A 10,434-nucleotide genomic window follows, 5' to 3' on the forward strand; every position below is an offset into this window, starting at 1 on the left:
AGGTGGAAGCCTAAGGTGCCTTGTTTCTTACAGCAAACATTTAAAAGCAGAGTAAGACTAGAAAATCCCCATCATTCGGAAGTGAATCCCTCATGTAACAGTCTTAACACCCAGACATGACACGCCCGGAATTCCTGCAAACTGAATCCTTCTTTCCCACCCCAAAATTTCACAGCAATTTACCTCTCCAAACCATCAGAGATCACCATGTGCAGGCACTGAAGGGGATCTCCCGTCCCTTGTCTGCTTTCTGCAGCCTGTGGTGTTATCTTGGAAATTCTCTCATTTACTGGGTGGTTCAGCTGAGCACAGCTGTTCCTTTGGTTAAAATCATCCCCTGCCTGTCAGCTGGTAATTAGAAAGTGCCAAAAAGCCAGTGGTACTTAAGGCAGCTCTGGGATAACCAGGGCAGCTTTTTCTTTTGTGGATAGAGGACTGGGCTTTGGAGGCCATAGACTTTTCTACTGAAATTGGATTTTGGTTTAGAAAGTGGGGGAAGGTAATGCTGGTTGAAAAATGACACGCAGAAGCAGAGCAGCACTTCAAGAACGGCAATGCTACAAATGCAATAAGGTGGGTGAGAAAAGCAAATGCTTTCTGTTGGAAACACCATGGGGGGGGAGGGGGAAGCAAAGATAATTTTGAGGCAGGGGAAACAACAGAACTTTTCAAGCTTGTCCCTCCCGGTTTGCCCAGTTCTCACTGGTGCTGCAGTTAGAGGCATTTCACAGACTCTCACAGTTCAGCTGGAGCTGGGCTGAGAACCTTGTGAAGAAACCAGGCGTGAACTGCTGCTGGTGGGAGGACAGGAATGGCAATGCGCTGAACGGCACCTCCCCAGCTGCTCGTCCTGCAGCTGGCAGGGCTGACATGTCCCTCTTCCAGCAGGTCACTGGGATGTCCTGCAGAGCCAGGGTGTCTGTGGTACAGGAAAGCTCCTTTTCCAAGCGCCGCCCTTTCCTGTTTGCTCTGCAAACTGAGCATTTCCTTGTCTGAAGACAGTCTCCCAGCCTCAGTGTCTGGCATATTGTTTCCTGTGGAAATTATTGCGACCATACTATTTGTGCAAGCTTGTTGCGGTCCCTCTCCATGACATGCAACCCAGTGGCCAATTTCAGGCCAGTCTGCTGAAGATTTTGGAGATCTTGAAGTTGGGCAGTGGTGGAGCAGAGGTTCTGCTTAGGTACTGACTGTCTTATCCTTTGAGATGCTACGGAGGAGTTGGTTTTTCTCCCAAAGCTTTTTTAGAAGTCTCTCAGCCAGCTGCCCTGCAGGTCTTCTGCTCTGGTCGGACTTAATCACCCTTCCTTCACTTCCCTAGCCCAGCTGTAACCAGCCCAAATACGGCCCACACACCAAAGCAAGGACTGTCACAGGGACTGCCACAGCAAGGACTGAACACAGCTCTGGCTGTGTATTTGTGGGAGAGGTGGCCCTTTGGGAGGCACCCTGTGCTCCTGCAGAGCCACTGCTTCTAGAGCGCTGGTGCAGAGCTGCCTGCATTCACTGTCCTGGAGGCAGGAGCAGCAGGTCATCTTCCCCAAACACCTTATCTTATCTGGAGGAAAGGAAAGCAGGCAGAAAGAGAATGTTCTGCAGATTGCTTGGTCTAGTTGAAATGTCCTGTTCCCCCGATAAGCCTGCAAGGTTGATGGGGGAAGCATAAGTAAGGCTGTCCTGCTGGGCTTTTGGTGGAGAGAACAAGCAGCAGCTTGGGCATCATCCTCCAGCCCTGCTCAGGAGTTGTCCCAGTTCTTTGATATTTTCACTAAATGTGCCTGGAGTGCTGGGGTTAGTAACCATTACAGCACTTCCCTCTTCTTGGCTAGAGAAGAAACCCTAGGAGCTCACTTCCCTTCTTCACAGGCCTAGGGAAAGGGAGAGAGATGTGATGGGAGGGTCTGAACACTGGGGCCACTGAAGGAAGGCTGAAGCAGGGAGCCCTTGGTGCTTTCCCAACTGCTCACTCCCATCAGCATCTTCAGGGTATGGCACCAGAGAGAGGTGGCTTATGCAGACTTGTCACCCCTCTGTCCCCTCTGTTGTGAAACAGCGAGTGAGGATACCAAATGCCATGAGCCATCAGGTACGAAAGCCCACGGACCCCGCGCCTGCAGCCTCCGTTGGGAAGCAAGTGACAGGGGCGCCTCAGGGAAGTGGCTGTGGGCAGCCCCTGCCATGCTGCGCGCACAGGGAAATTATAGGGGCTGTAAATGACACTAATGGCCAGGCAGAACACAGCAGCCTAGTGTATCGATTGCTTGCTGCGAGGGACAGTTAGAGGCATTACTTACAGCCCGGGGCAGGGACCAGGAGGGGAAGAGTCCCCAGCCTGGACATCACTGTTCTGATGGATAGAGACCAGCTCTGGGCAGGCTTTGTCAGGTCACTCCTCTCTCCTCTGAGCAGCTTGTATTCCCACCACACTCCGTAGCCAGCTCGAGGTGACCACAGCTTGTCACTGCAGCCGATGTCCACCCAAAGCTGCAATGTCATTTCTGCAGCAGGCAAGAGCTTAAAGCATGCTGAGAGAAGGCCTGGGAGACTGCAGCCCTGCAGACGGGTGATGAAACTTTGGGTATCTGCATGAGTCTCCTGGCTAGCTGTGGGTAGAAACCTTTCCTTGTCTGGCTCAGAGATAAGCAGGCTTTAACCAAAACAGACAGTTCAGCAGGACAGGGAGAGGGGAGCAGAGCAGCTGGGGGATTGTGGCGAGCATAAGCTACAGCCCAGACATCAAGGACGAGCGGCCTGGTTTACAGCAAGACAGACTGAGAGTTATCCTCTGTGAGCGCAACACTGCCAATCCTGCCTGCCAGTCTGGCAGACAGCAAGTGCCACAAGGACTGCTGGCTCCAAAGCCAGCCATGCCACCACGTGCCATCCAGCTCCACGCCAAACCAACAGCACGTTCTTCCCACTGCCAGAAGAGCCGAGCCATGGGCAAACCAGCTGCTGGTGGATGCACTGGCCAAGCCTGGGAGGAAGCTGAAAGCAATAAATAATAACTAACACTGGCAAACACCAGCTCAGACCAGCAAGGAAGGGCTAGGGAAAGGGATCCACTCACCCAACTGGGACCCTGGCGGTGTCATGCCGTGCATTGGAGTGCACGGGCACAAAGCAGAATAGGCTGCAGTTCTAGGCCTTGGCTCTGGAAACTTCCTGCCACTAGGAGACTTTAATGCAAGAAAATAATGCAGCAATGTTACCCTTTTACCCTTTAGCTTCTCTTAAATTAAAAAGTCTCTGCAACACTTTCCTTGAAGTGTCTCCAGCCCCTGCAAGTGTCTACAGCAATTAATTGTGCTGTAGATCAATGGTAAAGGAGGACTTCGAAGTACTAAACCACTCTAAGAAAGAACAGATTGCAACTACATCAAAAGTAATCTCAACATTCAGGTGTGAAAAATCTCTTAAATACAGAGTAACTTTTTCCTTCAGTCTTTAGTTGGCTTCCCTTTCTGTAGAACAAGTCACCTGTGACTGGTAGGCATAGGAGACATCCCCCACGTGAAAAGCGACAGTAGACTGGGACAGACACATGTAATCCTTTCACTGGGCTGAAAACCTGAATTAAATGGATGGGAGCTGGGCAAAGCAACAGTACAGCCCATAACCCTGGTTACTGGGTCAAGAAATAAGAGACCTTGAAGAGATTCCCACAGCCCTCTCCTTCCTCCATCCCTTCTGCACTTCTCATCAGCACAGGCATTCCCTTCTGCACGCTTCTGCTCAAGGCTCCATCTAGCTCAAAGGCCACTTGGCTATCTTTGACTTACAGGGGCTGCAAGAGTCCCTTCCCAGCATTTGCATCCCATGTGGAAAGTTTGTCTGTTCTGTGACTGAAGGACATCTGCCAAGACCTAGACTCCATGAACCTAAGTGACATTTGAGCTCAGGTCTCCTGAGACGTGTCCCTCAGGCAAGGGTTGCAGTCAGCTTATAAAGATAGGTGCAATTTCCTGAGAGGCTTGTCTTGCATGTAATGGGTAGTTTCCCATCCCTAAGAGCCGTCTCTTTTACAGAAAACCACTTAAAGCAGTACAAAGACACACAAGACACATAGACATGCACTGAAGGATAGAAGCAGCACCTCAATTTACTGTGGGACTACAAACAGTGTGTAACCTCCTCCTTTAGATTTCTTCACTTTTAAAGCCCAAGACACAGCTGCCCCCTCCTGTCGGCCCTCTGTTTTCCAACATCTGGCAGGGTAGTAAAAGTCATATGACAGGAAGTTGGGAGATATGCAAACAGTTAAGCCATCTTTCTGCTGAAATCATGTTTGAGTTCCTGCAAAATAAATAAATAAATAAAAGGAAAAAATACCAAGGCACAGAGAAGATAACATTATACAAAGATGCCCTCTGCCGGGCACAGGCTAAAGGAAAGCTATCCACCCGCGCTCCACACCAATGATTTGTAACTTCCCTCCCTCCTTTTATAGATGAACCCCTAAAAATATTTCCTATGGAGGGAAATGTGCTCGAAAACTTAAATTTATTGGGTTTTTTCCCATGACAGCTGAAGTGATCCAGCAGCAAACTACTAGCAAGGGCAGTCCAGCCACCCCTTCTCCTTTGCTTTGGATCTTACTATCCTTGGGTAAGTCAAATAGCTTCTGTTAAAACCCAGTAAGAAAACAAGCATCAAGAGAAATGTTTTGCCAGGTGGGTCAGCTGAACTGACTCCTTGGCTCCCTTGATGTAATATAAGGAAAGTGGTGAAAACACAGGGCCAGGGAAAAAAAGGGATACATCCACATTATTTGAGACTAGCTTTGCTGTACTAGTTAGCTTCTGCAGGCATTTGAGATGTAGTCCGCAAGTCCCTGCAAGTTGAAAACAGCTCTTGCAGTCAATACTACGAGCTGAAAACTATTTGAGGCACTAATCAATTCAGAGCATGTTTCTCTCTTGTCTTTAAATAGCGACGTTATTTGATTATAGCTATGACTTTAAACAACGTCTAAGAAGTATTGAGAGCTTGCTCAAATGATAGAGATGATTAAAACAATGCATATCTACTGCATGCGTACATCAGTATCAGCTCAACTCTTCCATATATCAGTTTAATTCCTGCTGGTGTAAATCCCGGATTTAATTTACTGACTGGGAATTAAATCAGCATGAACTGGTTTCAGTGCATCTGTGCCGGGTATTTGTGATGATCAAACTAGAGCATTTTAAAACAATGTCATTGGATTAGAAAGCTCCACTGACAGAAACAAACTCTTAAGAGATGCAAGATAATAATCCTGGGCACTAAAGAACGGTACATGCAGCGAGTGGACAGCCCTTCACTCTTTTCCACTGAAATTGATCCCTGTCTGCAAAAGCACTTCACAGGCCAGGAAAGAGTTTTGTACATGTCCCCATAGTGCTGGGAGTCTAGGAAAATCGACAGGCTGCAACAATCCAGTTGTCTTTGGGATAGATGTCCAGTTGGCCAGGGGCTGCGCGTGCTGGGAGCTATTCTGAAACCTGACATTTTACATCCTTGAGGGTAGCAAGGTGCTGCTTTTTTTCCACCCTTGAGTTCAGCGGAGAATTAACAGCGATATGAACAGAATCAGATGTCGGAGGTCCTTGTGCTAACAATGAATCCCCTGCATCACATACCCACAGGGGTCTTTGGGTCCCATTGCCCTCCCTGGTATTGTGGGGGCCACCACTCTCTCTGGTTGGCAGGTAAATGTCTTTGGGAGGTGTTTTCATGCATAATATGCTCTGGGAAACCCTAGGTTCACCTGGGAATGGCACAGAGGCTGTGTTCTACCTCTCCACTACAGCCATGGCTGGGATCCCATGGGCTTTGCAGGGTAGCTAAGGGGTCCCACACAAGAATGGTGCTGGCTGTAGGTGGTCCAGTTGCTTCTGGGATATAAGGGGTTTGCTGAAGCTGGACCTACAGGTCTTTCCCACTACATGCTTCCCAGAAAGCAGCCTGTTTTACTGGGAAAGCTTGAAAAAGCCCAGATCTCTCTCTTTAGCATTTCATACACCTGATATATACCTAGCCTCCTCACACCAGGCAAGGCTACTGTGCGGACTTCTCCCCCAGATAGGAAGCATTCTTTCCAGTCTTCTTCAGGGTTTCCAATAGGGTGTCAACGTTGTGCTCTGAGTCGATGCACACCTTCTTGTTGGGCAGGTCAATATCAAACTGGACACCTACCAGGAAAGGGAAAAAATTTTGCACAGTTAGAAGCAGTCAAATGATGTGACTACAGGAAAAGCTCACGTTCACACATTTGTGCTCCTAAGGCTGTCAGTCAAATGTACATGTGCTTCCTGCCAGCAAACCCTGATACCACCACTAGCCAGCAAAACCAAACTGGTGTCCTGCCAGCAATGGTATGAAGGAAGCCAGGTCTCCTATAGATCTGCATTGGGCACCACAGTTTCTCTACTGCTTGTATCGGCTCACCCCACCTTGGATCAAGATAATCACTCATGCAATAACCAGAATGAGCCGAGTTGAAACCAACCACTATAATCTCCAACCAGCTCAGCCTGTGCTGTGGTTTAGTATGGATAGGCACTAATGAGGGAGTTACCATAGGGGTTAGGACAGGGTCAGGACAGTTTTCCTCAGTGGTGGTACCAGCTAACAGCTCTAAGCAGGAGGAGGGAAAAGACATTTTCTCATGTGGATTTCACAGTGGCTAATAAGGGTGAGCCGCTGTCAGCCCGGTGAAAGGAACTGGGCATGAAGCCTCTATCCAGCCATGTATTTTCACAAAATTTGGAGGTTGGAGGTACGTATCAGCCTTGAGAGCTCTGACACATCATCACATGAGGCTGATATTGGCCAGCATGTTGAAGAGTGGTGGAGGTGCTGACAACCAGACACAGAGGAAGTGGGATCGCTAAAGCCTGGTAACAGGGTCTGGAAGAAGTTGCAAGACCTTTGCCTGGGTGACTGAAAGCTGTTCTCACTCAGTGAGGACAAGGGAGCAGGATGACAGGTATTCACAACTGGTGAGCGCAGGCCAGATCCTTCTCTCTTGGTAATGCCAGAAAAAGGAGGCACAGGTTACAATTTTACAGGTAGTATTGGAAACAGGCTATGCAGGCAACCACCAAACGCTCTGCTCAGCAGCTCTTCACTGAGACTGCTGATGACACATCTAGGAAAGCACCACAGATACCCCAGGCCTTCTTGGGAACAATGTCTGGCAGGATACCTGCCTCCCTTCCCTCTGGCAGCCTGAGCAGGGGTCTGCCAGTGTCATTCCCAGAGGGTTCAGGATAAGGCCCTAGGGATTCAGAGCCACCTGCAGCCATGGCAGCTACTCCTTCCCTTGACATTTCTCCAAGGGTCAGAAGAGTCAAGGACAAAAGTCCTGTGAACAACCAGTGGTTCATTAGCTTTTACCCACCGCGCTACCCTTGCAAGATGGAGGATCCCAGGGCAGGGTCAGCCTGCCCTGGAGCTGGTGTTGGCTCCAGCGAGCTGGCTGTCACACACTCAGCACTGACTCACCTCCCAGCCTGTGCAAGACACGGGTGACCGCATTGGAGCAGCCTTCACAGGTCATGTCGACAAAGAACTCGTGTTTCTGAAAAGAGGGAGATGAGGGGTCAGGGAGGGCACAGCTGGCAACACAGCAGGGGCGTTCGTCCTCCACACTTGCCTTTTCCCCTGGGGAGGTGGATTCAAATCCTCCCCAACCAGAAAGCCCATACATGCCACTGAGGGAACCTCAGCAAAACTGAGAGCTCTTGGTACTCCTCCCTATGGTGTCCTTGTGCTGTCCCTCACAGCATCCTCCCGAGGGGCTTTTGGAGACTGTCTGGCCCCTACTCCGAGCAGGGCCACCTGCAGGGTCAGTGTGGTTGCCACGTCTACAGGCTGCTCCTGGACTCGCTCCACTTTTCCTGGAGAGCCCAGGAGAAGTATCTCCTGCCTCCAGCTGCCCTGACTTGGTCTGCCAGGCCTTTGGTGTTTGCCCATCCTATTCTTCTTGTGTGTCCAAGGCCTCTGGTCCCCAATATAATAAACTCATAAAAAAAATACAAACAAAACTGAAATTTAAGGAACATTAGTACTGGTTTTTCATCCCTTCACCCTACCAGGGCCTCTGTTATCTTCAGTACTTGGGACATACCGGGTCAGCAGAAACGTGCTTGCCTGGAACACTAACCATCGTGTTCAACCTTTGGCACCAGACGGATCCTAATTTCTTGCACATGCTTTTTACTTTCCTTAAAAAAGGTAAGTAAAGCTGGTTTTCATGTGTTGCCTGCAACCCGTATTTCATTCTATTCAAACCCCTCCTCTGCCCCCTGCCGCTGTCAGGGGCACGACGCACCCGGGAATGGAGCTGGGGAACGGCGTTTCCCATTAGGATTTTCCGGTGTAATTATGGAGTATTTTTTTCCCCCAAACCCCAAAGGGCCTTATTTTACAAAAGCCCCGTGTGCTGCGAGGGCCGACGTGCGGGCCGATGGGCCACAGAGGCGGTGAGACGGGTGCCGGGGCAGGGACCCCCCAAGCCTGGGGAAGCCCCGCCAGTGTCCCCGGTACCGGGCTGCGCCCTCCCTGCCCCGCCATCTCCGCTGGCTCTTGGCCCAGCCCCACACGACCCCCGGCCCCACGCAGCCCTCAGCCCCACACGGCCCCCGGCCCCACACGACCCCCGGGCGGGCCCAGGCGTTGTGCAGGGCCGGGCGGGGCCCGCGAAGGGCCGCCCGCGCCCCCGGCCCGGCACCCACCGGCATGGCGGAGCGCGGCGCGGCGGCTCCCGGCTCTCGGCGCGGCGCGGAGGAAGGGGCGGGGCGCGGCGGCTCCTCCGGGCCGGGGCTGGGCCCTGAGCGCCCGCCCCGCGCAGCCCGCGGCCCCGGCGAGCCGCCCGCCCGGCACTGGGGCGGCGGGGCGGAGGCGGCCCGGCCTCCCCGCGCAGGGCCGAGCCGAACCCCGCAGTGCTGAGCCGTGCCGGCCGCCCTCGCCCCTGGCCCCGCAGCCCCGCCGAGGCCGGCGTTTCGGAAGGTTCTGGCAGGTCACCGGTGCGCCAGGAGCCGGTGCCAGCCGCGGAGGAGCCCGGGGGGGCAGGGGGAGAGCTGCTGCGGGAGGTTTCAGTGCACCGGGAGCTGGCACGGCCATGGACCGGCTCCAGCCCTGGGGCTGCTCAGGCACCCTTTGGCCTGGTCTTTAGGCTGACCAAAGTGCTCCCAGTAGCCTTTTGGGGATGGCAGTTTGATTCTTCGGATATTTGTTGCTGAAACACATCCCTGTGTCTCACGGTTACGTTCCTCTTCCCATTTTTCTGCTACTAAAGTGCTGCCGCCCCGTGTGAGGAGACACGGCGGGGCTGCGGCCGGCCTGATGCCATCCACTCTGGAGGAAGCCGGAGGTGGGAGTAGGGCTGAGGCCATCGAAAGGCGTGAGATGCCAGCAAGGGTTAAGGAGAAAGTGATGGAGAAAGTTTCTAGTGGGTACAGATCCCAGGCTGCTCCACCTGCCTGATGGGCTGGGGACAGGATAGGGATCCGGTGGCTGTGGGAGGGAGGTGGGAACAGCAGCCCTAAGGATGGGGCAGGAGGTGTGAGGGTTGGGGACAGGATAGGGATCCGGTGGCTGTGGGAGGGAGGTGGGAACAGCAGCCCTAAGGATGGGGCAGGAGGTGTGAGGGTCGGCTGGGCTGCTTCAGAAGGCTTGGTCGTCTTTGTTGAGGTTTTGAGGTTTACTGGTTTAGGAGAGCTCTGGTAGATTGAGTTATTGAATGAGGGAGGTTTGTGGTGGGGGTCTCTACTTCAGAGTAGCTTGAGAGAAGGGATGCTGGCCCCTGGAGATGTTTGTGTGTCTGCTTTGGGGTAGTTTGTTCATTTTTTTCCCTGGCTGTTTGGCCCTTTGAAGGAGCATGGACCCTTTCTTAAAAACTTGAGTCAAGGTGGAGGAGGCGATGGTGTGGGCTGGGAGCAGCTCGGGTGCCTCGGCAGGCTGTGGGTAGCCAGGAGAGGAGACAGTGCGGTACGTCGGGGCTGAGAAACGCTGGCAGAGCTGTGTGGGGACGATGCTTCCTCACCATGTGCTGGGCTTCAGTATCTTGCTGTTAAGTAGCCTAACCTGTAGCAGGAAAAATAGTCGGGGTGGTTATGGTTATTTGCTACCCCACCAACTGGAGCTGCAAACCGGGATGTCGGCTGCCCTTGGCTAACCCGTCCCCTCTCACTGCGTTGATACTGAACAGGCTGGGCCCCTGCCAGGCAGACTGAGCCCAAGAGGATGTGAATACCTTCCCTACTGAGCTGCCATTGCACGGGGGGAGTGAGGGCATTTGTTTTAACGTGCATAGGACCCTGTTGTTGTACTAACCTTTTTATAAAAGAATTATCTGCCCCCTTGTTGCTCTGGGGAGAGATGTCTAATATCCCCCTGCCAGAGTTTATTTTGGATGGCTGTTGTGCTGGGTCACTGGTCTCATGT

At 52.3% G+C, this 10,434-nt stretch overlaps 1 protein-coding gene across 3 annotated transcripts; it reads right to left on the reverse strand.

The window, feature by feature from the left end:
• Positions 1-4,072: 4,072 nt before the first annotated feature.
• On the reverse strand, positions 4,073-8,802 carry ATOX1 (antioxidant 1 copper chaperone). Of its 3 annotated transcripts, none has more exons than XM_037398386.1 (4): positions 8,724-8,802; positions 7,492-7,567; positions 6,032-6,176; positions 4,073-4,296 (listed from the first exon to the last, which is right to left on the reverse strand). In XM_037398386.1, exons 1-3 carry the CDS (start codon positions 8,727-8,729, stop codon positions 6,043-6,045), a joined length of 216 nt encoding a protein of 71 aa, XP_037254283.1. In that variant the 5' UTR covers positions 8,730-8,802; the 3' UTR covers positions 4,073-4,296; positions 6,032-6,042. The 3 variants fall into 3 exon arrangements, with proteins under 3 accessions (XP_037254283.1, XP_037254284.1, XP_037254282.1); XM_037398387.1 differs by having other exon boundaries at positions 6,008-6,176; XM_037398385.1 differs by having other exon boundaries at positions 6,019-6,176; positions 8,724-8,801.
• Between the last annotated feature and the right edge of the window lie 1,632 nt (positions 8,803-10,434).

This window comes from Falco rusticolus, chromosome 8, assembly GCF_015220075.1.
Source record: "Falco rusticolus isolate bFalRus1 chromosome 8, bFalRus1.pri, whole genome shotgun sequence".
Classification (NCBI taxonomy): domain Eukaryota; kingdom Metazoa; phylum Chordata; class Aves; order Falconiformes; family Falconidae; genus Falco; species Falco rusticolus.

Excerpts from the sequence above, each read along its gene's own strand:
- ATOX1 (XM_037398386.1), bottom strand. Across the intron at positions 6,177-7,491 it reads TGTCTTGCACAGGCTGGGAG|GTGTCCAGTTTGATATTGAC; the intron begins GTGAGTCAGTGC and ends CTTTCCTGGTAG.